The 27,422-nt window shown below is 37.0% G+C and overlaps 1 protein-coding gene across 2 annotated transcripts in view; it reads left to right on the forward strand.

The window, feature by feature from the left end:
- Window positions 1-599: 599 nt before the first annotated feature.
- The window catches only part of BNC2 (basonuclin zinc finger protein 2), a 569,366-nt gene continuing 542,543 nt past the window's right edge, over window positions 600-27,422 (forward strand). The window contains exon 1 of one of the 2 annotated variants that reach the window (XM_063455247.1): window positions 600-768. In XM_063455247.1, the coding sequence (XP_063311317.1) occupies window positions 766-768 (3 nt within the window). In that variant the 5' untranslated portion in view covers window positions 600-765. The remainder of the gene's footprint in view (window positions 769-27,422) is intronic. The other variant, XM_063455245.1, reaches the window with a different exon arrangement.

Genomic DNA, 27,422 nt, shown 5'->3' on the forward strand with positions numbered 1-27,422 from the left:
AGCTGTGCTGATAAGGGAGGAACAGAGCAAGGGCAGCTGCAGGACTAGAGGGGGGAAAGAGGGACTGTCTGTCTGCTCATCGTTGGAACTGCCTGTAGAAGACATCAGGAACTGTGAAAAGTTCTATAATCCCCCCTCAACTTCTATGTGAGGAAGTGACAGCCCCCCCTCACTGCTCAATCTATAATAAACTGGGCTCATCTAGGATCACCAAAAAAAAAAAAACAACAACAAATTACTGAGGTCATCAGTCTCTACATTAAAACAGCAACTTTGATATAGTTTTTGTGACTTTCCAGATCACAGGTTAATTCACCAGTAAAAAAAAAAAAAAAATCCTGGTGGCATTTAATGTGTTGCTTTATATCCGTTTAAATAACAGAAAGTAAAGTAAATATACAGAAAGGGGTTTTGCTCTGCAGCCTCTGCTCCCTCCTATCCACCACTCCAGTATTCCCCTCTCACCCCTCATCATACAGATGGATGTCTTCAGTTTTTCCTAAACTTTTTTTTTCTTTTTTTTGGCAGAGGAGGACTCTGTCTCCTTTAAGCAAGATCATAACCAAAAAAAAAATCTAGATTTGTGTGAAGAGCTCTGCTGCATGAGCACATTACCTGAAGTTTAGACACAAGTCTGTCGGAGAAGGAAAGGAGCAGCATAAAGTGAGAGAGACTGTCAGAGAACAAGTCGAAACGTTGGGACGGTCACTTTTCAAAGTGAAAAGGAAACAGGAGGGGTGTAGAAGAGAGCAGCAGCATGCAGCCATGGTAAGGAACTCCATTTAATCTCCATAGCTAGGATGGAGAATGGGTCACCATTACTGCTCTGATTGTGTGTGCCTGCTCTAGGCATGGAGCTGCATGTTGGAATTGAGAATACAGCCATAGAATGCTCACATTAGTGAAACTTACTATTTTATTGAAATGGATCTGGAAAAAAACCCTATAAAATATATATATATAGTGTTAACTAGTGTATTTTTTTGTATCCGATATGCCTCACATACATGACACACCTTATAAAATTGGTGTGCATGTCTGTTGCATTTGATGGCTGTTTTCATTTGTGTGTGCGCGTTCTGCGTTGTCATGTGTACACACACACACACACACACACACACACACACAAACCGCCACACACTGTTTGCTGTGGGATGTACTGATCCCTGTATGAAGGGATGCTTTCTTACACAAGCCGGCAAGTGGCAGCACGTTTTAGGAAGTGAAGTGAAACTATGTACTGTACTGTCAACCGAGATACTTTTTTTTAATATTATTTACTTCTCAGTAAAAGTTTGTAAAAAAAAAAATAAAAAAAAATCAATGTCTTACCCCTCTTATCTGCTCAGCCCTGCTTATCCAGATTAGTGAGCCTGCCTTGCACAGCCTTCCTCCCCATGCAACATTAATCAATGAATGGATAGAGGATGGCTAGGGGTCTTACTCCTTTTAAGTGGCGATCGGCCACATAGAGAGCCCTAGCTCTATTATTTTTTCAGTGACTCCTTATCCTCCTTAATGTGACATGTCTTGTTCCAGTGATCAAAGGCCCCTTTTGGAGTGTGGAAGATAGGCCTGTCAAACGGCAAGCAGCAAAACACAGGGAGACAGGGCTGCAAGTACCAGCTGCTTATAGCAATGCTGACAGAAATTAAAGGGGTTCTGAAAGCACTGTGTGATTTATGATAGTTCCCATTTAACCTCAGAGTTAAGCCGCTGTAAAGCTTGATGGGTTAAGGGTAGTACAAAATAATCACTTGCCTCAGTTAGATGAAGTGTCAGTGAAGTGCCCAGGCATAGTGACTTTATAACAAATATATATATATATATATATATATATATATATATATATATATATATATATATATATATATATATATATTTACTGAATTTCTGCAAAGAATGTTAGACAAATTATATATATAGAATTGTCAAAATCATTATACTTGTATAAATTTTGTTTGTTGAGTTCGTTAGAAATTTAAATATCCTAAACCTGCATGCAAGGCTCTCTATACTTTTAGCATCACTTTGTTCATTTAGCAGAGTCTGTAATATGCTTAAAGAGACTTACCAAGTGTGGCCTACAATGTTGCTGGTTAATAAATAAATTATAGTTAAAATATACATTTTATGGCACTGTTTTGAACTTTTTTGTAATGTTTATTAATTTAAGTATTATTTCGTAATGGCAATCATACGTGGGGGCCTAGATTTTCTCTCTATGCACATCTACTCCTATTGCAAACATTTAAAAAAAACTTTACTTATTAACTTTTTTTTTTAAACATAGAATGTATTGACCCCTGTACAATTATTTTTTAAACTAAATAAAGAGTTTTGTGTATAACATTTAAATTGCAGATTTTTTTTTTCTGCTCAGTAGTCATCTCAGCAAGACTCGCTGTTTAGTGAATAAGCCCCCCAAAATAATTATCTGGTTCAGTGTTAAAAACATATTGGCATCTCACTAAGAACCCAAACTCTGTCATCATCCGTTCCTTCAGAAGATGGGCAAGCTTCAGTGCTTGCTTGTGTTTTTCAAAGTTTACATAGCTCAGAAAGACTGTTTTACCAAGGCCCATGCTTTATTTAGTTAAGGAATGTTATATCAGAGATGGATGTTTAATTTAGCTGGAAACATTACCCAGGTTTCATTCTCTCGCACTAACTAAAACAGGTTTGTAAAATCCTATTATAAAATTTTTTAAAAAATTAAATAAAAACAACAAGCTATAGCTTAAATAGGACCAATTTTAAGTTTAAGAGTTAATTAGATAAACATATGCTGACTGGTCCAAAGCTTGTATATCTTATGTTGCCATTCGTGTCATATATTTCTTTGCAAACATATTAAATATCACTGTACACAGTTTAATACATTTTTTGTTGGCCTTTTAGGTTATGCGGTTGAATAAATAATCTGAAAGACTTTTTAGAAACGCATTTCTTGTAAATGATTCTTATTCAAGTTTGTTGATTATTTGAGGCCTTATTATGTGATATAGAATTAGTAATAATTAATATGGGTGACATAGGACAACCCCTTGAATACAAAGTGGTCTTCATAAAAATATAGCATAATATTAGTTTGACAAATATATATAACTGCATGACTAAATAACAATTTTGTTTATAGATTTCTACTCGGGGATAAATTACAAAATACATTCAACCTTTTTTTTTTTTTTTGTTCATACTTTACTGAAATATTGAAGGGGAGAATAGGTTTCAGAGATGAAATGAAATCCAATATCTTTCAATATTTAATACAATTGGTAACACAAACAGATACATGAAAACTATAAATTAGTATTTGTGTATTTGTTAGAATGTAACTTCCTAAAATGCCACCAGAGTGTAAAAATAATATCTGTCTGTGAGTACATGGCCCTCACATGAAATGTACAGTTATACCAATTATCTGTACAATTATGGGTATTGAAGGCTCTTACTGCAGGCTGCAAAGATACCTGTAGTGTACTTAATATGCAGTCCTCTTCCTTATCCTTCCCACCTGGCTGATTGAATACAGCCATGAAATTTGAGCTACAAAGGTTGCTTTAGAATGGGTGTGCAGACCATACATCTGCAGAGATACATGAGGACAAAACTGGGGCTCTGAATGATGAAAACTACCGCTGGTGAAGGAGGCTTTATGAGTTAGATTTTGTTAATGCAAAAGTTAGACGGTGTAGACATTAATATGGAATATTCATGGGCAATACAGTAAGGAGAAATAGAAGAATATTTTTTTTTTACCTACCTAAATTACAGACGAAGTAAACAAATATTTTTTTGCAAGATTTTGTCGCTGAAAACATTAACGCTTTTCTCTCTTTATGCTCTAAATAAAGAATCATATACTGAAATGTTTATTGCTGTCCTTAGGCACTCATGGGGTTAACACATACGGGCTGCATTATCTAACAATTCATGAAGAATCTGTGAAAGGTCTTTTTATGTTTTACAAAGCCCAGTTGAAAATGTGCATTGCTTTGTCGAGATGTATTTTAAGCCCAATGTTTTTGGGTTGGAGTTTTTTTTTCCTCTTTACTGCTTTATGTAACATTTTGTCCTAATCCTGTGTGCTGTTAGGGGTGTTTCATGGTTGTGAAATAGCTGCAGTCAAGAATGTCAATTTACATTCCAAGACTGTCATTTGATTACTTTTAATCTGAACTAGTCTAAGACCATCCCAGACCTCACATTTCATCCTGCCATGTCACGAGTGAGTGCTGTGTCCTCTTTTCAAGACAGAGAAGAAGAAAGAAAAGGCCTGATTAAGACAAGAAAAAAAAGTGTGTTCATGTTTCTATGTATCTACATCAGTACTGGCCCAACATGTCAGAGAAAGGCTGTGATGGAATACGACCCACAGTATGGAGGAAAGGGAGGGATGTGAAGCTCCATAAGTCTATGGACAGGTAGAGTGTGACCTCTCCTGGGACACTATTAATGAAGAACAGGTCTTCTGAGATCTCAACTCTATGACCTGGCTTAGTCTCTACAGTTTTCACATTTGATCTTTCACAAGAACATTGATCTTTTGTTTTTGCTGGTGGCTTTTTTATTTTTTTAACATCCAAGTTAGTGCTTGTTGGACAGAAATTAAAAGAGCTACTTATAGAGAGCAGTTTGAAAGAACTAAAAATGTTGCCATCTTAAAGAAAGCACAGAGAAAGAACGAAAGCTGACTTATACTTTTTTTATGAACATCCCTTGTTTTCCGTATTGTAAAAATCACAAAATAGTAAAATGTTCTGGAAAGTGTTCATGGTTTTATCAACTAAAGTCTGACATTTCAGAAAATGAAAAGTCAGATAATGTCAACTTATGATAGTCGCCTAAATGCAGACAATTATTTATTTTATTTATAAAATATTTTACCAGGGAAGATACATTGAGATTTCTCTCGTTTTCAAGTATGTCCTGGGTCCACAAATCATTGCATTGTTACAGTTAGTGTACAATAAAATACAAATACAATATTAATATACAATATATACAAAATTTAACATAGAACAGGTAGGAAATATATAATCAACCATGACAGGTACAATACTTGCGCTATTCACAAAACCCAGAAAATATGGAGTGGAAAAAAAAAACAAATTGTTCCACTTAAAAAGTGTTTAACTGTTTTCTCACTGGCTGTTCATTTTTTTTTTTTCAGCTGACTGTTTCCCTGTATGTTTTTTTTTTTTCAAACTGGAACATCAGTATCTATCCAGTTGACTTGACAGACCGACCCAAGTCAGTTTTTTTGAATCACGTCCAAGCTGAATGTTTGTGTACAGTTGGCTTGATATACTGGTTTATGGAATCAGCTGCCCTTTCAATAGTAACCAAGTGGGCAGCTGTCAGTCAGTTGTAAATGTGTTATCCTGTAACTCACTTCAAATATTAGCAAATATTATTTTTATTGACATTTATATAGTGTCAACCATTCTGCAGCGCTGTACAATATTTTTAAGGTGGAGGAGGGTTTGACAACAAACTAATACATTCTTTCATAGGAGCAATAGCTTGATGAGGACCCTACTCCAAGGAGCTTACAATCCAGAGCCAACATACATTATTGGCAGTGGGATGAGGTGCATACCTATTTGCCTATTTGAAAATCATTTTTAAAAGCTGCCTCAGACAAATACGATATGCTACTTTGATAAAAAAAAATGTCTTTATTTACTTGCATTCTCTCCTCACCTCTCTCTTTATTCGCTGGTCAGATTATTCTCAGTTCATCTGTTCAGGATTGTTGCAACAAGCCTGGTTATCAGAAGGTAACCATTAATTTCTCTTCATGTAAACACACAGGGTTTTTCTTGCAAAGAAGCAGGGACAGTAATCTCCCAATATGTTAGCCAGGTACTGTCCCATGCTTCCTAAATAGGTAAGGTACATACATGTCCTTATGGTATAATGGCAGCAGTATGTTAGTTGAGACATCAGCCATGGCCTGAAATGTCATGTGGCAATAACTCTGGCTCTCTTCTTCCCCAAGGGCTCTGTAAATTAAAAGAGTACCCACAGGAAATAGGCACATGTAACGTACTTTTCTGTGTTTTGCATGCTGAAACTTTCAAGAGTAACTTTTTTTATTTTGTTCTGTAACTGTGTATTTTATATCTGTTCCCAAAATGTCATTTTTATTTCCATCTTGAGAGATGGTAATAAAGTGTTCAGTTTAATACAATAACAGTCTATGTGTCTATTATCCACTAATTCAACCGCAGTATCATACAAACATAACACTTTTGTAACTTTGGGGGTTGCAAATATTAAAGGAACACTATAGTCACCTAAATTACTTTAGCTAAATAAAGCAGTTTTAGTGTATAGATCATTCCCCTTCAATTTCACTGCTCAATTCACTGTCATTTAGGAGTTAAATCACTTTGTTTCTGTTTATGCAGCCCTAGCCACACCTCCCCTGGCTATGATTGACAGAGCCTGCATGAAAAACAAAACTGGTTTCACTTTCAAACAGATGTAATTTACCTTAAATAATTGTATCTCAATCTCTAAATTTAACTAAAATCACATACAGGAGGCCCTTGCAGGGTCTAGCAAGCTATTAACATAGCAGGGGATAAGAAAATCTTAGTTAAACAGAACTTGCAATAAAGAAAGCCTAAATAGGGCTCTCTTTACAGGAAGTGTTTATGGAAGGCTGTGCAAGTCACATGCAGGGAGGTGTGACTAGGGTTCATAAACAAAGGGATTTAACTCCTAAATGGCAGAGGATTGAGCAGTGAGGCTGCAGAGGCATGTTCTATACACCAAAACTGCTTCATTAAGCTAAAGTTGCTCAGGTGACTATAGTGCCCCTTTAAATAATATCTTTAGTTGGGTCATAGCTGGGAAATCCCAGTGACAAGACATATCCTTGCCAGTAAAAGCTTGTTGGAGGTAAATGGTGATTTAGTGCCTGGGGGAAGGCAACCTTCAGAACTCCAGATATTGTGGACTATGTACATCTCACGTGATGTTTTGCAGCATTATTATTGTAAGAGCATTTTGAAAGATGGAGTCAATAACATCTGGAGTGCCCAAGGTTACCTAATTTAGTCTCCTCCTATTAAAAAGCATCTCCTCCTATTAACCCTTAAACGCTTTGCTAATCTCCAGCCCTTCCACCTTTTTTTCCCTTACCCACCACAGGCCCTTTTAAAATTGTAGAAGCAGAGATAACCCTGTTACTTTCTTTTTAAAACTTTAAAAACTGGAGAAAAAAAACTGAAAAATAAAAATAAAAGCATAAATGGAAGCATCAAGTGTTTGATTCTTACTGTCTCATAATGGGAATTTGTCTCTTTGAACACTATAAATATAAGTATTATTATAAAAAAGGACATTAAGTTCTTATTCTAAGATGTATTTATTAAAGGAACACTCCAGGCACAATAACCACTACATCATTATGGTGTTTTAAAACAATTTGACTTCTTTCTTGGGGTACGCTCGTTGCTCTGCCTCCTATTGTTTTAGAACAGTTTGACCTCTTTGAGTGTCAGAAGCTCCTAAAGCTACTGCTTGCTCTCCTGAGCTAAGCTTCACTTACTCGGGTCATCAGCTGATTGCTCTGAGCCAATAAGCTAAGCCATGCACTGCCCAAACAGAGAGTTTCCAGCTGTCTGTTAAAAGTAAAAAAAAAAAGGGAGACAAGAAGAGGTGCCCAGCAGACCCCTGGTAAAAAGTCAAACTGTTTTAAAATGTGTTGACTTTTGGGGGGAAGGCATCAGGGCTTTTCACCCTCCTCTGGATCAAAAGATGAAGGAAAAACACATTTGGGCAAATGTAATTTTAACTATTTCTTTTCGTTCTGCAAAATAAAAAAAAAATATATGTTTTATTGTCCCTTGTTCTTTCTTTCCAAAAGAACCTCATTCTCAACAATCTTAAAATAGATTTTAATAGACAATACATGTTGGTGTGAATGTTTGTGTATGGCTGTAATTTATATACAACGCTATTCTCCCTACAAGCCATATGGTATTGGACATTGCTTCCAACATTTCATATTGCCAAAGATGGACACTTTAATTGTGGGGGTGTGAGCATGGGCAGGCTGTTCTGAGGAATTTTAAAAATCCCATTATGGGTACTGCTACTAATAATAATAAATTACTAAAATATAATTTAGAACAAGAACAATGTGTCTTATTTACACAGACTGGTTTCTAAACACATTTATTGTTCTTTAAAGACACATTACTGGGAATGTTATTGCTGTGGAGCTCTGATATATACGCAATATATATTCAATATGGGGAGCCAAGAAAAGAGGGACGTTAGGATCGAAAAGAGGGATTTGCGCCCAAAATTGACTGTCTCTTCTAAATAGGGACACTTGGGTGGTATGGTAAGACCATCTAAAGGAGAAGGGGGATTTTACATTTTAGGCCAAAATAACCCATTTAAAAGTTAGATAACTAGCAGATTTACCTTTTTACAATGTTTGGCCTAAAATTTAGCAAATCTGTTCTTAACAATTTCCCAGTTTAGTGAATATGTTGCCTGTATTGTAGAATTTTATAGACCTTATGCTGCAGAACTGTTATAGGCGTATACTTACTTCTTATATCTGTTACACCTTTACAGAGATTTTATGATCATCTGCATACTGTATCGTGTAGTGCAAGCATGTCAAACTCAAAGGCTAAGACGGGCCAAATAAAATAGGTTCATGCGGGCCACATTGCAGGTGGGCCGCAAATATATTCATTGTGGGCCGCAAGTTTGACATGCTTGGTGTATTGTATTGTGGAAGTCTTGCACAATAAACTTGTTCAATACTTACCAGTGTGGAAGAAAACTTTTTTTGACCTTTGAATCTTTTACAGTAGCTAATGCATTAATAAATGTTGTATATATTCTAAAGGATTATGTTAAGTACTTTCCATTTCTCCTTCGTTTATCCTATGCAAAGAGCATCTGTGCATCAATGTGAAGCATGCATGCTGCCCCAGTCAACAGCACAGATTAGATCAACCAAGAGTGAGTGTCATTTAGGTTCACCGTAATAATTGTATGGCAAACCAAAACACTATTTATTTGGAATATTGAGAACCTAGCCACCCGACTGCAATTCCTACATTATTAGCCAATAATCTGGGGTGCTTTCTAAAGTTACCAGCACCTGTCTACACCTTTATCAGACATGAGTGACATAGTGAATAAAGCACTATGTGTCTGCCTAGGTACGTGCTTTCTTTATGCCACCCAGGTGGCAATATAATATTAACTTTCATTTCTATCAAACGCAATTTCTATCACTTTAACCCCTTAAGGACACAGCTTCAAAAGCTTGTCTTACCCTTAAGGACACAAGCCATTTTTTTTTATTTTTTTGCTGTTTGCTCAATTTGCAACTCTGTCATTTATTGCACCAACACATTTTATATATTGTTTTTTAGAGAGCAAAAGGGGCTTTAATTTGATGTCACATATACATAGATAAATTCTCATTAAATATAAAGCAAATGCCAAAAATGGGGGGAATAAAATCATTTTTTTCACAGTTTTGGCAATAATAGCATGTGCATAATATGTCCAGCTTACGAAAAGTAATTTAAAATCAATTCATTTATGTGTCTTGATTTATAAACTACATAATATGTGTAGGATTTCAGCTGATTTTGAAAGTTACAGGTGACAAACTACAAGGTCTAAAATAAAATTTCAATGTGAAACAATTTTAGAAGTTGGTATGTTTGTCTTGTAAGTTTAGTAGCCATCACAGAAAACAAAATTGTTACACAAAAGTATATATTTATATAAAGTAGACATCACAGGCTATTTACCTAAGGTTATTTTGACACTTTTTACCATTTTATCGCCAATCTCTGATAAATATTGGAGTAAAATTGTGTCTTCTCTGTAATTTAGCATATACACATATGACAAGGTTTTTGGAATGCGTATTTCGTAAGGCTGGTGTGTGCTATTCCTGTACAGAACCCCATATTGTGTTCCGCTATATCTGCTGAGCATAACGATACCCCCATTGTATGCCTTTGGCACTATTCTGTGAAGCTACAATGCCATGTAAGAGAAAAGGCTATTTTAGTTTCTATAGTTAGAATTTTCATAGATGGATTTGACAGGCCTATGTCTCATTTTGGGGTATTATACCAGTTTGACTGTTCAAATAACCCCACAAAGGGCTTCCATTTGATAACGCAGACACTCCAGGGTATCTTATATGGCGTATATTGTGCCTTAACTTGTCACCATTTTTACACCAATGTATGCCAATGTTTGTGCTGAGGTGGGAAAAAATTGCATTTTTACATACATGTTGCTTTTATGCTGAGTATTTCTTACACTTGATATGTGCCACTGTCATAAAATCCCCCAAATTATGCTCAGTTACATCTTCTGAGTAAAACAATATGCCCAATATATGACCTAGACACTTTTTTTGTGAAGTTACAGTGCTGTAAAACAGATGTGAATTTTCATGGAAGGTTTTGATGCGTCCATATCCCAATTTGGAGCACTTTAACAGGCTACATATTCCGACAATCACCATAAAGGCATACCATTTGTTAAAGAAGACATCCCAGGGTATATTTTGCAAACCTTATGTGTGTACGGGTCTATAATACTTCATATGTTGCTCAGCTATGTCGTCTGAGTACAGCAATACCCCTGTATGTACCTTTGCCAGGTATATGTGGACGTTAAAGGAGCACATTTGAGACACAGCCAGTCCAAGTTTTTTCAAACTTAAAATTTTTATGCTGTGTCCATGTCCCATTTTGGAGTATTTTAGCAGACTATATATTCCAACTACCCCATAAAGGCATTCCATTTCTTAAAGAAGACATCCCAGGGTATTTCGAAAGGCATATTTTCAACCTTAGCGTGGGATAATTTTTCCACTAGCTTGTACCAAGTGTAGTGGTAATAAGCATTTTTCTTCCTTTTTGACACACAAAGTGAGTTTGCACAGTATATTTTGCAAACCTTATGTGTGCTATGGGTATATAATACGTCATATGTTGCTCGGCTATGCCGTCGGAGTCTAGGAATGCAGATGTTTAAGGGGCACATTTGAGACGCAGCCATTCAGTTTTTTTTTCTAACTTTAAAGTTTTATGTTGTGTCCATGTTCCATTTTGGAGTTGTCTAGCTGGTTTGTTATTCAAGCTACGCCACAAACGCATACCATTTTTTAAAGAATACACCCTGGGGTATTTCAAAAGGCATATTTTGAACCTTAGCATGGGGTAATTTTTTCGCTAGTTTCTTCCAGGTATAGTGGTAATGAGCATGTTTTATGTATTATTTTACTCTTTTAAACTTTTTTTACTTTTTAGAACAGTTTTTTAAACTTTTTTCTTAGTAATTTTTTTTACTTTTTTAAACTTTCTTAAAACTTTTTTATACTTTTAAAATTTTTATATTTTTCTTTTACCGTTAATCCCTAACTAGCAGTAAAAAGCACGAACAGTTAATTCCTTAATCTCTCATAACTCCAACCCTTCGGAGCTAACAAAATATCTAATTTTAAAATATTTAAATTAATTAATGAAATAAATTGAACCCCTGAGGGTTAAAAAAAATAAAAGTTAACCCTCTGGGGTTAAAAAAAAAATCAGATCACAATATAATACTGTAATCTGTATTTTGATCACAGTAGGCAGCGATCAACTGGCAGAAAAGGGGTTAATTTTTATTAGGAATGGGTAAAGGGGTGTGGGATTTTTTAAAACTTTTTTTAAACGTTATTAAAACTTTTTTAAATCTTTTTTTAACTTTTTAAAGCTTTTTAAAAAACCTTTTTTAACCCTAGCCTAACATCAAATTCCCCAATTCGCCACTAACTTCCACCCACCCCAGCTAGCCAGCTAGCTAAATATACAATTTTAAAATATTTATATTAATTAATAAAATAAATTTAACCCCTAAGGGTTCAAAGAAGTTAAAGTTAACCATCAGAGGTTAAAAAAATCAAAATCACATCACAGTAAAATGTAGTCTCTGCCAATTGATCAATGTAGTCAGTGATCAATTGGCAGGGAATGGGTTAATTTTATGAAAGCTGGGGGAAAGTGGGATTTTACTTTTTTTTTTTTTTTTTTACAGGGAGAAGCAGATCATCACTGATCCATCTCCCTCCACTTTACACTGGACGTGGAAGAGCAGGGTGGCGGATCGTGAGTCCCTGCAGCACATGTGCTCGCTCTGACAGCCTGTCAGAGCGATCACAGCTGCGGGGACAGCGTGATCGGGTGCTAGCAGTCGACCTCAAATTCCGAGGCAGACCAGAGTAGCGTTAACCCCGCGATCACCGGCACTGCGGCAACCTGGAGTTAATTTTTAGTGCATGACGGACCGGGCCCGTCATCCGGCGTTGAGTGCTTCCCCAGCATGACGGACCCGGTCCGTCATCCGTCATTTAGGGGTTAAAGGAACACTATCGGGTCAGGAACACAAACAAGTATTCTTGAATTCGATAGTGTTAAAAATACTATTTAGCCCCACCGCCTTTCCATGCTCCCATTAAATACAGTAAAAATTGTGACCCTACATGCTTGTACTGAAATAAAGAATATTAAAAAAAGTTATAACTTCAGACACAGCTTTAAAAAAAAATTTTTTATTGAACTTAATTACCATTTTGCTAAAGTCGCTTCTTGAATTATCAGTTTTCTATTAAGTGAATAAAATCCACAGTCCATGTTTTTATTGGGTTAAAAAGTAACCACCAGGAAACATTGGTTTGCATTATAAAATTATTAAGGGATTATTTACTAACAGCATATCGTCTTGAATAGCCTCATCATTTCACCACAATTCAGTGTCTAGTGATTAATCCTTAAATAATACAACCCGGTAATTATAACTGGCTAACGACTTGTATGTTTTGTTCAGTCATTAGACAGCTCTGCAGATTATATTTTGTTTTATAAATAATAATTATAATGCAATCATCATTTAACATGCCAAGCAGTGTATTAGCATGACAGTTATTCAGAAGTCTTGAAAGACCGCTTTAATTGCTGTCTGCATGTCAGCAGGAATAAAAAACCCTGGAAAAAAATGATATCATATCATCATTTAGTTTCCTTCCGAAAAGAGTCCACTGGTGTCCTCGGATGCAGACACCAGGGAGCAAAATCGGGATGGCAGGGCAGACCTTAAAGTTGGGAGGTCTATTTAATTTGCCAAACATCCCAATGTAGTAAATTGAAACTGAACTGCAACATTTAGCCCTGTGAAATTCACCATAATCATGCAGTATGTGCATAACAGCTACTAGCATTAGAAAACTTCAAAATGTAAGCTAAAATTGCTAATTTGGAGACATTTTCTAACTTAACTAAAGCCAGAGTTTTGATATTTTAGCCTAACTTTTGCAATTCGGTTTTAACAATTTGTTGTTTAGTGAATAAGCTAAGAAGATTGTTTATAATTATACATTGCATTATAATAAAATTATACATTATTTATGATTGTTTAACTGCCTTAGGAGATATTGCTCATTATTTTAAAATAGCTAATTATTTAAAATCATCTGGTTTCAAAATCATTTACTTCTCTTTAGCAACTCCCTTTACATTTTTATAAAAAAAAATTTAGCCCTAAAATCACTTTCTTCTAAAGATATTAATACATAGCACATGTATTGGTTGTTTTGAATCCTTTATAAATTGTTTATTTTTGTGTCATTTATAACACCTCAACACTTTTTACTAAGCGTAGATTATTTTCAATGTTTTGAAGCGCGCGATATACTTAGGTCGTAGTTATAAAAAAAAGAGTTAAATGCCTTTGCGATGGCAGTTTAGCTTACAAGTTCATTATAAAAACAGATTGCTGTTTCAGAGTCAAGGCCAGTCTTGCAGCTAGAGAATGTTTTAAGATACAAATTCTGAATGATTTTTTTTTACAATTTCTTTCAACCATATGCAAAGGCAGCAAATAATTCTGCTGTCGAATTTCCAAGAGTCCAATACAAGGCTTTTGTTTATCATTCGCAGGTTCTCAAGAGTTTTAAGAACTGCAAAGAAGTGTACAGCTTCTGAATGATAAATTGCATTCTGCTCCTAGTGTTGGCTCTCTCTTTTTTTTTCTTTTCTAAAAATGAAAATGAAACCTCGCGGAGCATACTTCACTGCACACAGCAAGTGGCTTTTATTAAAAAATTCTTCTAACCTACAAAAACGGGGTAAGCCATTTCACGAAGACTGCCTCCTGCAAAAGCAACGCACTATGTTTATCAAATAAAAGAAATACACTGACAATGTTGGTACATTTGCTGTCATTCACTTGCATTCCTTGTAATACTGTTGCATGTGGAAGGTTTTAGTTCCTAATCCCCATAACGTATATTCCAAACCAGTAAAAAATAGTCAGCCTTTGCTTCCTTTCAATAGAAAAAGGATGTGTAAGCAAAAAACGTAATGCACAGGAATTCTGACCTTGCCTGTCCTGCACTGTGCTGTTTAATAATGTACTTATTATTATTATTGGTATTTATATAGCGCTTTACTTGGATAATATAACCTCATTGAGTAATCTGAGTATTTCATCCAGTACTATTAGTTACATTCACAAACGTGAGAATCACCCAGAAATTAAACTGAATTCAGAGTGGATTTCAAAATTTACGCCACAGTAGCCAAATTAGATAAATTCTTTAAGTCAATTTTGTTTTCAGTTCAGCTATCATTGGTCTTAAATTTTGTTAGTCTTCCATTGAAACCAGTGGAAGAAATTGATTAATTGGAAACACTGTGTATATGAATGACATCAAAATATTGAGGCATTTCACTTACTTCCTTGTATCTGCAGATATCAGGATAACAGGGTTATTTACTAAAGTGAGAATTCAAAATTAATTTAAAGTGAATTTCAAATTTAAAGGGACACTATAGTCACTAAAGCTTAATGAAGCAGTTTTGGTGTATAGATCGTGCCTCTGAAGTCTCACTGCTCAATTCTTTGCCATTTAAGAGCTAAATCACTTTTGTTTCTGTTTATGCAGCCCTAGCCAAACCTTCCCTGGCTGTGACTGACACAGCCTGCATGAAAAAACAATGGTTTTACTTTCATTCAGATAGTGACTTACTTTAAAGGTTTTTATCTCCTGATCTGTAAATTGAACTTTAAGCAGACACAGGCTGCTTATGAAGGGTATAGCAAGCTATTAACAGAGCAGGAGATACACAATTCTAAATTGAACAAAATGTGCAAGAAAGGAAGTGTAATCATTAGATGACTTTTTACAGAAAGTGTTTAGGAAGGCTGTGTAAGTCACAGGCAGGGAGGTGTGTCACAGGCAAGGCTGTATGAATAAAGTGATTTAACTCCTAAATGGAAGAAAATTGAGCAGTGAGACTGGAGGGGCGTGATCTATACACCAACACTGCTTCATTAACCCCTTAAGGACCAAACTTCAAGAATAAAAGGGGATCATGACATGTCACACACGTCATGTGTCCTTAAGGGGTTAAGCTACAGTTGTTGTTTTTTTTTTTTTAAATTCTTTATTTTTGTTGCGCAGGTGAGTACAAAAACATATACAAACGCCACAGCAGCGTACACGCGCATTTAAACATGCTGAACAGTGGCACAGATATGTGAGCATTTTCGTTCTTTGATTACGAGTTTTTGTCAAGCACCATAACAGCGTTCATAAAGATGCATACAGGCTTAACATTGGCGTGAGCGTGAGCACTTTTTAAACATAAACAAACTAGACAATAACAGGCTGAACATAAATGATGAATTACTGCATTACTATAGATTACTGCCGTATAGTTAAGCATACATGTCGGAGGGAAAAACAAGGCAGGAGCATCAATACTAAGAGACATTTGATATGTAGATTATAAAGGCAGGAGCATCAATACTAAGAGATATTTGACAAGTAGATTATAAAGTTAAGGTTAAGGTCTTATTCACTTATCTAATTCTATTATTTTGGAATTAATGTTGCAATTCAGTTTCCAATTCCTTACATGTCACAGTTTAGTAAGCGATTCCCCAAATCTTAGCTTCAACATGGGTTCTTCTATAAAAATTAGCTCTGGAAGTAAATTATGAAATAAATGTAAACTTTTTTTTTGGGGTTGTATTCACTAAATCTGAAATGATGTAGAACAGACAAGGGAATCTTAGCTCAGGATAGGCATATTAAATATATAGTTGAGTTTATTTTTTGTTTTTTTGTTTTTTGTTTGTGTATCTCTCTGTTCAGACATGAGTTGTGTCCGCATCTGGTCGCCCTTATTTGCCCTAGAGCGAATGCTCAGCTCCTATCCTCCCGTCAGTCTGTTTGTGTTCTGTCTTGGAGACTGGTTCTCCATGTGTCTGTCCCCGTCCTGCCTCTGTCTATTCGGCCTTTACCTAAGTCGATATAGCGTATCTATGTTGCTTCGTGTCATGTCAGTATGTTCGGGTCCTCCCGGTTCCGCCCCCCCCCCCGACGCAAATCACACTGTTTTTGCTGAGTCCCTTAAGAAAAGTTATGTGAATATGATGTGGTGGGTGAAGTGGGGAGGGGGGGGGGTGGAGAGGATAACATGTGTCGGGGTGCGCCCGGGCATCCCAATTCCCCAGGTGCTGTGTTGTGTGCTTGTGTCTCCCTAAGTTCTGGGACGTGAGAGATAAACATATGTCGACATGCTTGTTGCCTCTCCCTAGTAGTTCTGCATACCGTGCCTCCGCTGTGTGTATCTCCTCAACTCTCTGTAGCCACTCTGCAATGGTGGGTGGTTGGGTTTGTTTCCATCTGACTGGTATAGATGCCTTTGCTGCGTTAAGCAGGTGTCTTAATATCGATCGTTTGTATTGGGCTATCGAGCTTTCCGTGTAGTGTAATAGAGCCATTTCTATGCGGAATTCTGGTATTTCTCCCAAGATTGTCGTCACTTCCGTCTTTATGTATTCCCAGTATGGCTTAATCAGCGCGCAGTCCCACCAGATGTGCCGTAGGGTGCCTGATTGGGTTTCGCATCTCCAGCATGTATCTGCGGTTCCCCTAAATATTATGTGTAGTAGAGATGGGGTCCTGTACCATTGAGAGATTAGCTTAAAGTTGACCTCTTTATATCTTGTGCTTATGGAGCTTTTGTGCTGTAATATTAATATCTGTTCCCATTGTGCCTCTGTGTATGTCCTATCTGTCAACTCTTCCCATTGCCTCTTAAACGCATTTTTTCTTGTGTGGTCTCCTGTGATCAACTGCTGATAGATGAATGATACTCTTCCGTCTGCGTCGGTGTTGGTCGCACGTAGGTGTTCAAACCACGTCTGCTCCCTGTGTATCGCTTCCCTGTTGGGAAGGTTGTAGTAAAAATGCCGCAATTGTGCATAGCGAAATCTGTGCATCAACGTCTGTTGGGCTGCTGTGCTCCACTCTCGTAAGTTTCTCAGCCCTGTGTTGCTCATGACCTTGGTCAGCGGGATATATTCTCCGTCTCCTTCTATTGGCCAGGCAGATCGGTGTAGTCCCCCACCTATCTCACTATTGTATGTTATCGGGATCAAGGGGCTCGGTTGGGGGGAAATACGTTGGTTCCTTCTCAGGGATGACCACCTCATTAGCGTCTGTACAATGGGTGATTCGTTGCCCAATTTTGGTGCCGCGTCTGCCGAGCCTTGCCAGATATACATGCGTAGAGCCTTGTTCGTGCTTTCTCTGTCTAGGGCAGCCCATAGTTTGTTTTCGGACGCTGTATGCCATTCTCTGATCCGCTGTAGAACCGTTGCCTGGAAGTATTTGCGGACATCGGGTAATGCTAGTCGTAGCCGAGTCGTGCTCTCTCTCCCTTCCAGACGTATTTTATTACCGCCGTTTTAAGTGTCGCGAAATATTCTGGGGGTATGTGCCAGGGAATGATGTTGAAGTAGTAAAGCAGCCATGGTAGAATGTTCATTTTAATCACTGCAATACGTCCCTGCCAAGATATGTGGTCATAGTTCCAATTTTTCAGATCTAGCAGTATTGTGCATAGGAGGGGGGTGTAGTTCCTGGCATATAGCTCTTTCGGGTTGCTCGGGATCCAAATTCCCAGGTAGCGCATCTGGTCTGTACACCAGTGGAAGGGGTATCCGCGTTTGATCTGTTCTCTCACAGCCGTTGGGGTCGCTATATTCAGTAGTTCGCATTTAGTTTGGTTAAGCTTCAGCTTCGATATCCGGCCATATGTATCGAATTCCTCCATCAGAGCCGGCATTGAGCTAAAAGGGCTGTCCACAAAAAAGAGCATATCGTCTGCATATGCGGCTACCTTATGTTCCCGGTCCTTGTGTCTAAACCCTCGGATCTCTGGTGTTTGCCTTATCCTGTCCAGGTACGGTTCCAATGAAAGGGCGAACAGGAGCGGCAACAGCAGGCAGCCCTGCCGGGTGCCATTGTGAATGGTAAAGCTGTCTGTGAGTGCACCATTTACCCATACTCTGGCACTAGGGTCAGTGTAGAGCGCCTCTATCGAGGCTATCATTCCTCTCCCCAGGCCAACCTTACGTAGCGTTGCCATCATGAAGCTCCACGTTACCCGATCAAATGCCTTTTCGGCATCCCTGGAGAGCATTAGTAGTTCTGTTCTCTCTTTAAGGGCCAATGCCTGTATGGAAAACGCCCTTAGCATGCAGTCCCTGGCTTCTCGACCTGGTACGAAACCTGTTTGATCAGGGTGGATTAGGCGCGTATTTTTGTAGTCTCGTGGCGATGACTTTGGTGAAGAGTTTCACATCCGCGTTGAGGAGTGAAATTGGTCGGTAATTACTGCAGCTTTCTGGGTTTTTACCAGGTTTGGGTATCACAGTGATTGTGGCTGCTAGAGTTTCCTGGCGGAATTTGGAGTCCCCCTGTTGGAGTCGGTTGAGGGCTGCCATTAGATGTGGGTTCAGAATGTCTCCAAATAACTTATAGTATCCTGTCGAGAGTCCATCCAGTCCCGGCACTTTCCCCTTTTTCGCTGCCTTAATCGACACTTGTACCTCTTCCGTGTTTATTTGCTTTACTTTTATGTTGCATTTAATAGAGGATTGCCAGTCTGGAGTGTCACTTTAATACAAACCATTTAATAGAAATGTATTGTCACTGGTTTATTTCTATGGCTTGAGATATTTGATACTGAGAGTATTTTGTTTTGTCTTGTGTCTTCAATGTCAGCATCATATTATCTCCATATCGTGTTCATTTGTCATGAGCACTCTGTTATTATTATACTGCCAAAAATAAGAAATAAAAAAATAATTATTTGTGCTTTAGGTTATTGTTCCAGGTTTTTCGTTTTGTAGTATATGTTTCTTTTTGCCAAATCCCTATATAATAATAGGAGTGGGAGAGACAGATGTAAACTTTTTTTTTTAATAATTCTACTGCTTCACGTCTACAGATATATAGTCTGGTAGCCCCTTATGACTGGCACAATACATGATTAGCCCTGTCCTTGAGATGAGTACTATTGCAGCCAGGGGCTACATTTGTTTGCAAGGGTCCATGGATCAGTGTACACCAAGGTAGAGCAACTTACTGACCTGCACAGCCCTCACACAAAGTCCCTGCAGCTGGAGTAATGAGCAGGTTTTTAAAATGAGATGTGGATCATGCAGACATAGTACAGTTAGTACAAAACTGCTGGTGTGCAAAAACTATTAAAGCAGACTCTGCAATGTAAGTTTTACATACCTCCCAAAATTTCAAATGGACAAAGAGGGACATTTAGAGGTTTGAGAGGCAGTGTTGCCATGGGAGGGGCTGTTCTGAGAAATTTTTGGTGACTTACCTATACCAATTTATGCAACTAAAATGTAAATTAGAAGAACAACAATGTACCCTATTTACACAGGCTGATTTCTAAACATTACTGTGAGTATTATTGCTGTGGAGCTCTGTTATACACTCAGAAACACCAACAATATGGAGCTCTTAGAAAATAGGGACATTAGGATGGAAAAGAGAGACAGAAGGATTTGGGCGCACCATACAGACTGTCCCTTCTAAATAGGGACACATAGGAGGTGTAAAGGTAGTGTCTATAGATAGTTTGGAGGCAAAATTATAGTTTTATGACCTCTGTCTCATTGTCCAGGGGGTTTGTTCTTCTGCCCACAGCAGAGAACAATCCTCAAAAAGCACAGAGCAAATGTGACTTTAAATCTGCTTACAATGACAGTGCTAGGTAGCATTAACAAACTCTGCAAATGTTTTGTTCAAAGAATGACTAGTGTCCACGCAGTAATACCACAGGGGTGCTCCAGGAAGTGAGGGACAATCCCCAAAGGTTTGACAAAGGTCCTAGTTAGAGAAAAAGACCCTTTCAGGGGTGTAAATGTTGCGGTGTCTCACTTATCCTAATAAATAAAATTGAAGATACTTGGAGTGCCTGGATCCTCTTTCTACCAAAGGTACTAGTTAGAGCCGGAATGTCGCTGCTGTACATTGTTCCTTAATAAAACACCGCCTTCTTGAGGAAACTACTGGGTGTGCCTGGGCTTTTGTAATATTTACTAAACTCTGCAAATGGGCATCCCTGATTGGTGGCAGACTGAGTTGCCGTAAACCTGACTGGTATGTGTACTGGTCCTAAACATTTGTTTTTCAGGTACACTTACAGCTCTTATAATTGATGCTTTCAGCATCACTGGTATGACCCCACACACTGGATCTTGCACCTCTATCTTAGTTCTCAGTTCTCTTTGTTAGAATGTACCTAAATATCCCTGCCGAAAGCTTTGTATGTGTGATGGAAGTTGCAAATAACAAGATTTTTATGATGCTAATTTTATGCAAAAGAGAGGAATTGTTTCTAGTGGTATGATTTGTATGTGTAAGCTCCATGTGTGTGACTGGAGTTGTATGTGTGTGATGCAGCTTTGTACATGTTTTAGGTGTTACTGTCAGCCCCTTTACACTTATCCTGGAGATTCTGATGCTTCGATCTGGCGGACCGCTGTTCCCTCGCAGTGTGCCTGCCCCTTATTATGATGCGGCGCAAGTGTGCCGGCATCATGATGTCACAAGAGCTCCAAGTAATAGAGCCCAGCACACACCAAACATATAAAATCCCAGTCTGCCCAAAGTACAGTGCCCTGTTGCACTAGTTGTTACTAGTGTCCCTTTAGCGCGTTCTTTTGTCCCATTTGGTATTGATTGGTATTGACCCGGCTTGCTCTCGACTACTCTGTTTTCTGGCTCCCTTGACTCAGCTTTGTTTATCATTCTTGTGTATTTCTGGCTCCCCTGACACAGCTTTTGTCTCTCGTATTAGTGTATTTCTGGCTTCCCTTGACCTTGGCTCTTTCTGACTCTCCTTGAATTATTATTAATCTATTATCCGGCCACTCTAAGGACCAGTTTAGGGACTTTCTATCTGTCTCCATTTATTTATCATTTATTTATCCCAGAGTGGGATTTCACTCTGCGTGTTGGGTTGTACATTACAGTTACAATGTGAGAGTCAATTCCAAAATTAATATGCAGCTCTTTATCTATTAATGTTTTGTTTTTAATATGAAGCAATTGTAAGTGTAACATGTTTCTGTTATCTTCTGATCATGTGACTAGTCATAAGTGATCACATGATCTGATTATTTACACGTTTCTCTGAAGGAAGAGTCCAGGCCCTAGGGATGTGGAAGTCACGTCATGGGGAAATCAAGTGATTAGTGGTTCTCTGTGCATTCAATACATGCTCTGTTTTTTCCCACTTTACCTCCTGGAGGTATATACAGTTCCTTGTATAAACACTTAAATGGCACTAAAATTGCCTTTTTATAATTTACATAAGAAAAAAAAAAATTACTGGAAACAGTCACATTAAATCATCACAACATTTCTACGTATGTTTCCTTTCAAAAGATTTTATTTTCTAAAACGTAAAGGTAATTTCCACCCTGTTACAGTGTTTAAATGTTGTCACAAAAAGCTCTTTATTTTGTCCCGTATACACAAGTTATGCATTGAATTGTAAAATATATTTTTCCCCAGTAATTCCGTAATATACTTTTGGACTATATTCTTTGCTTCCTTTGTGTGATTTTGTACTTATTACAAATTAAAATGAACAAGTCCCTAAACTACATGGAGACCACCAACAGAATATTTATTTAATTTGCAGTTCTTTTGAAATTTAAAAAAAGAATGATGATCATGTGTTTTTTCAGGTCTTGCTATGACCCTGTCAAGCTGACTTACTGGGGGAGATTTGAAATAGTTACTTTTCCATTTAATATATGGTGAACTTTTGTCACGCTTTTTTGCACATTTTCTTAAATCTGTCAGATTTTTCTATCTGTTGCATTTATTTTTTTATATCCTAACGATTGTTTTTAAACATGTGCCTTTTTTTCTGCCATCACAAGAGATTTATCATTGTGTCCGACATTTTTTCTGACTAGAAAGTGGGGTAACTTTTCTGCTACTATAAATTTAGCAAATTTCTAAAAGGTAAATTTATGCATACACTGGTGGGTTTTATTATGAAGAAAACTGACACTTTTTAGATCACTTTAATAAATACAATCAAAATAATAATTGACGTTGACCTCCACGATTCAGAATACAGTGGGACCTCGGTTTACAAACGCCTCGGTTAACATAATTTCCGGTTTACAAATGAAAATCCATTGAAAATAATGCCTCGGTTTACAAAACTTTTTTGCAATACAAACACGTTTCCCCAGGATGCATTGTACCTGGGAGGTTTATAGCATCGCCCCCTGCATGCTGGAGCCTGTGGGTAGCACGTGGCGTCAAGTGTGGAGGTGTTGGAGCGGCTTTGGCATCGAGTTTTGGAGCCATTCTGGAAATTGTTTGCAGTTGTTTTGGAACTTTTTGATGCATTTCTCAAGCTGTGGAAAGGTAGAGAGCTGAGCTTCGTCATATGCATGCCTTTTATTGTGTGTTCTGCATTGTGGATTGGTTTCCATGCCAGCTCATTTTGACTTTTTTCTGACCTCCAGAATGTATTTATTGGTTTTCAATACATTCCTATGGGACACCGCTTTTCAGTTTACACATTTTTTGCAATAAGAAACGTCCCGGAGAACGCATTAAATTTGTAAACCGAGGTCCCACTGTACTTTTTATTAATATTGCACATTTCACCTACTAGTACAGTTGTAGGCAAAATATCTTGGAACAGCCAGGTCTTCCATTGCACTCTAGCCCTTTTCTAATGCCATGATGTGCATGACCTCCACTAAGTTACAGAATTCTAGATTTATCCTTGCTTTGTTGTTGACCCATGGACCACACAAGGCCTGGCTATCACAATCACTGCTGAACCTTTCTCTATCTGCTGTCCAGAACTTTTGGTATTGTATGACCATCAGGTCTGTATGACTTCATCCTTCCTTTCCACTACACTGATATATTCAGTATCCCAAATCTAATAGTTTAATCAGAGACTCGTGGATGTGCTAATATCTACTAAAATATTTCGTAAGTTTTCCTGTAAGCTGTAGCATTAATGTAAAGGCTAAAATTACAATTTGGAATTAAATTATTATCTATACATTTGCAAGTAATTTAAATAATACAATGTACAGGATAGATTAATACTCTACAAAGTGAAACTTTACCATTGTTGCGTGGCAGGTAAAGTTAAAATAACCCAAAAAACAGTAAACACAGGGCGCCACAGTCACTATATCGGCAATATAAAATGGGGGTACAAAAAAGGAATATAGAAACAAAGATAGAAAATAGCAAGAATTTATTGATAACAAAGTATCCACATTTAACAGCACAAAATGTGCAATAAAAGTATATAAAAAGGCCACAATAGGCCAAAGACCCTTAGGTACAGCAGCTTAACACAACATAATACTGGGCTGTATAACCAAAGTGCAAGTGCCAAAGTGCAAGTAAAGTTAGAATTTAAAGTGCACAAAGTCAACCATTTTCAAGTTCAATATATACTGAACTAAAGGCAAAGTATTGCACAAACAGTAAAAACCAGCAAATATGCAAATAAAACCGGTGATACCAAACTGCAGGGTCACTGGATATGCTCAACGCGTTTCGGCTTGCGACTTCCTCAGGAGCGTCTTCTCTCTTCAAGATCTTCTTCCCTTTTAAATCCGCCGGTCTGTGCAGTCATTTTCGTCATCGCCCATGCGCGTGCCGCGTCACGCGCACCGTCAAACGTCATGACGTACGCGTGATTGGCCCGCGCATGCGCGGTCACGCTGGAACGCAGGATAACTTTATTGATATTTTACACAGCCGCAAAAAGGACGCTCTATAGAAAGAAAACGTCCAAAATTAATGCGGTCTGTGTGTACACTTTCTGCCTACCCCCCAGCTGACCCCTAACACTCATTACTACCAGCCTAAAGAATAATATAAATAGTACTTGTAAGGAAAAATATATGTGAAGAAACATAGAATAAAAAATGTGGAAAAAATATATTATTAAAAATGTAAAAAAAAATAATAATTTAAATATATATACATATAAAAAAAAAATATATATATATATATATATAAAAGAGATACAGATCCAGAAGTGTAAATAAATAAATATGTTGGGTGGAGATAAGCCTATTTATATTTCAATATAAACATGCAAGGTACATTAATTCATGATTATCAGTATATACATCGATGGTGAAGGCATAAGTAACTTAAAAACTATAAAAAATGGATGAATTATATACATAAAATATGCATAGTAGGAACATCATGTAAAAAGACATCGAGACCTATAAAATGGTCTTCAGGAACTCAAAAGTAATCTTTCACATGAATAATATTTCTTAAAAAGGATAACAAAAAATGAAGGTATAAAAATGAAAGCATAACATCATAGGATTGAGGTCATAAAACATGTTCATGTATATTCTCGAAAAACAGACACTCTCAAAACCATATTCAAATATATACTAAAGAACAAATTTTGGTTCATATTCAGAAAGATAAATATATAGAAAATTATTATAAAAAATTAATGATATAATCAATCCATAAAAGCCAGTATGTCCAAATCTGTGTTAAGCCCTGAGGGGACGGAGGACTTAATTCTATATATCCACTCCGTCTCCCTCATGGCTAACATTCTTTCAGTATCCCCGCCCCTCCAATGTGGTACAATCATATCAATCCCAATACAAATAAAATCCTTAAAATCAAATTATCTACAGGCAATGCAATGTTTAGGTACACTATGTTTCATATTCTTATTTTTAATTCCATTAAAATGTTCCAATAATCTTACGTGAAGTTTTCTAATGGTGCGTCCTATATATTGGACTCCACATTTACACTGTAACAAATATACCACAAAGTTTCACTGGTCACAGTACTAGAAAATTCCGTAGTCTTGTTTTTCTGGAATTTACATGTACTGCACCTACCACATTTAAAAAAGCCCTTAGGTCTTTCGGATAAAAAATTCACTTTCTCATTTGTAACCTCTTTCTTGGGTAGAACACTAGGGGATATTCCTTAGATTATTAGGTCTTTTATATATTACCTTGGGATTTCGGGGTAAAATCTTTCCTAGATATTTATCTTGCAGTAAGATTGGACAGTTTTTCTTGATAGATTTCTGTATTAAATCAGCCTTATTGTTAAACTTCGTCAAAAAGGCAAATTCTGAACCGTTCCTTACATCCTTCTTATTTCTATTATTTTTTACTAGAAGGTCTTCTCTCTGGAGACCTTCCACCTTTTTCTGAGTATTAAATAAAAGTTCTTTAGGATAATTCCTATCTAAAAACTTCTTGTTTAAAATTTGAACCTGTTCTTTAAAATCTTTCTTCTCTGTGCAATTTCTAAAAACCCTCATATGTTGTCCTTTAGGGATGTTGGTTAGCCATTTACGGTGATGACAGCTTGAAAATTCAATAAAGCCATTCCCATCAGTTGGTTTAAAAAAAGTTTTGCTATGGATTTCCCCTTCTTTTGAAAATAAGGTTAGATCTAAAAATTAATACTTGTGTCGTGGATCTCTTCCGTAAATTTAAAACCATATAAATTAAGATTGCTATAAGCTAAAAGACTCCTATTTCCCTTCCAGATAATTAGAAAATCGTCTATATACCTCCTCCACTGAACCAGGTTCGCACCAAATGGATTATTATGCCAAATTTTGTTAAATTCCCAATCTGCTACAAAAATATTGGCATAACTTGGTGCAAACCTGGTGCCCATCGCTGTCCCACACGTCTGAAAGTAATAAACCCCCTCAAACCAAAAATAATTGTGGAACAGGATGAATCTAATGAGGTCTAGGATAAAGGTCGCTTGTTCCAAATTCATCTCAGGATCATTGTTTAAATCATTTTCCACGGCTTTAATGCCTTTTTCATGATCAATTACAGTGTATAGAGATGTTACATCCACTGTCACCCAGAAGTATTCTTCTTGCCAGTCCAGACCTTCAAATTCTTTAAAAATCTGGGAGGAGTCTTTTGTATATGATCTTGCCAACGTCACATATTTTTGCAAAAATAAATCAATATATTGCGAGATATTACTAGTCAATGAGCCAATCCCACTAATAATAGGTCTCCCTGGTGGAGACTCAAGACACTTGTGGACTTTAGGTAGGTAATAAAAGACAGCTGTCCTAGGGGAGGAAATAAAGAGATAATACAATTCATCCTTATTTATAATACCTTTCTCCATATTTAACGTTAAAATATCACGTAATTCCTCTTTAAATTCACCTATGGGATTACCTTTTAAAATTTTACAAGTATTAGAGTCCCCTAATATTCTCTGTGACTCTTTCATATAATCCTCTCTATTTAAAATCACAATGCTCCCTCCTTTGTCAGCTTGTCTAATAACTATCTCCTTATTGTCCTTTAGGGCTTTTAAAGCTTGTTTCTCCACTTTTGTCAAATTTTCTTTACCTCTATTTTTAGAGAGTTTTTCAAATTCACTCATTACCATCTCACAAAACACGGTTATATAATCCCCTTTTTCCCAAGTGGGAAAGAACTTCGACTTATTTTTCAAACCTGAATGAATTATCTCTAGTGTCGTGATTTCAATATCAAGTGAGACCATAGTTGTCACAGAGTCTCTTTCAATATCCATCTGTTCAAGATCTACCTCTTTTTTCTTTTCAAAAAATCTTTTAATCGTTAGCTTTCTTGTTCTGCTGTTTGTGACATTCCTCTGTAACTCTTTTCGTCTCACTACCCTATCTGATTCATCATAATTCGCACTTCTTGCATTAAAAGGTTCTTTATTTTCTTCCCTAATGTCCTTCCTGTTAGTTCTAGATGCCATAGGGGTATTATCTTTTTTTATACCTAATTCTGCCACCATCATTAAATCTAATGGGTTCATTTCCCCTTATGTTCCTATTTTGTGGACCTCGAAATCTCTTCTTTCGCCATTCTCTTTGTGTACCCCTCTTGTAATCATCTTTATCTCTACTTAATTTCTTTTCTTTAGTATTTATAATGTTAAAGTTAAAGTATTTATAATG

The sequence above is a fragment of the Pelobates fuscus genome, chromosome 5, assembly GCF_036172605.1.
Source record: "Pelobates fuscus isolate aPelFus1 chromosome 5, aPelFus1.pri, whole genome shotgun sequence".
Classification (NCBI taxonomy): Eukaryota; Metazoa; Chordata; class Amphibia; order Anura; family Pelobatidae; genus Pelobates; species Pelobates fuscus.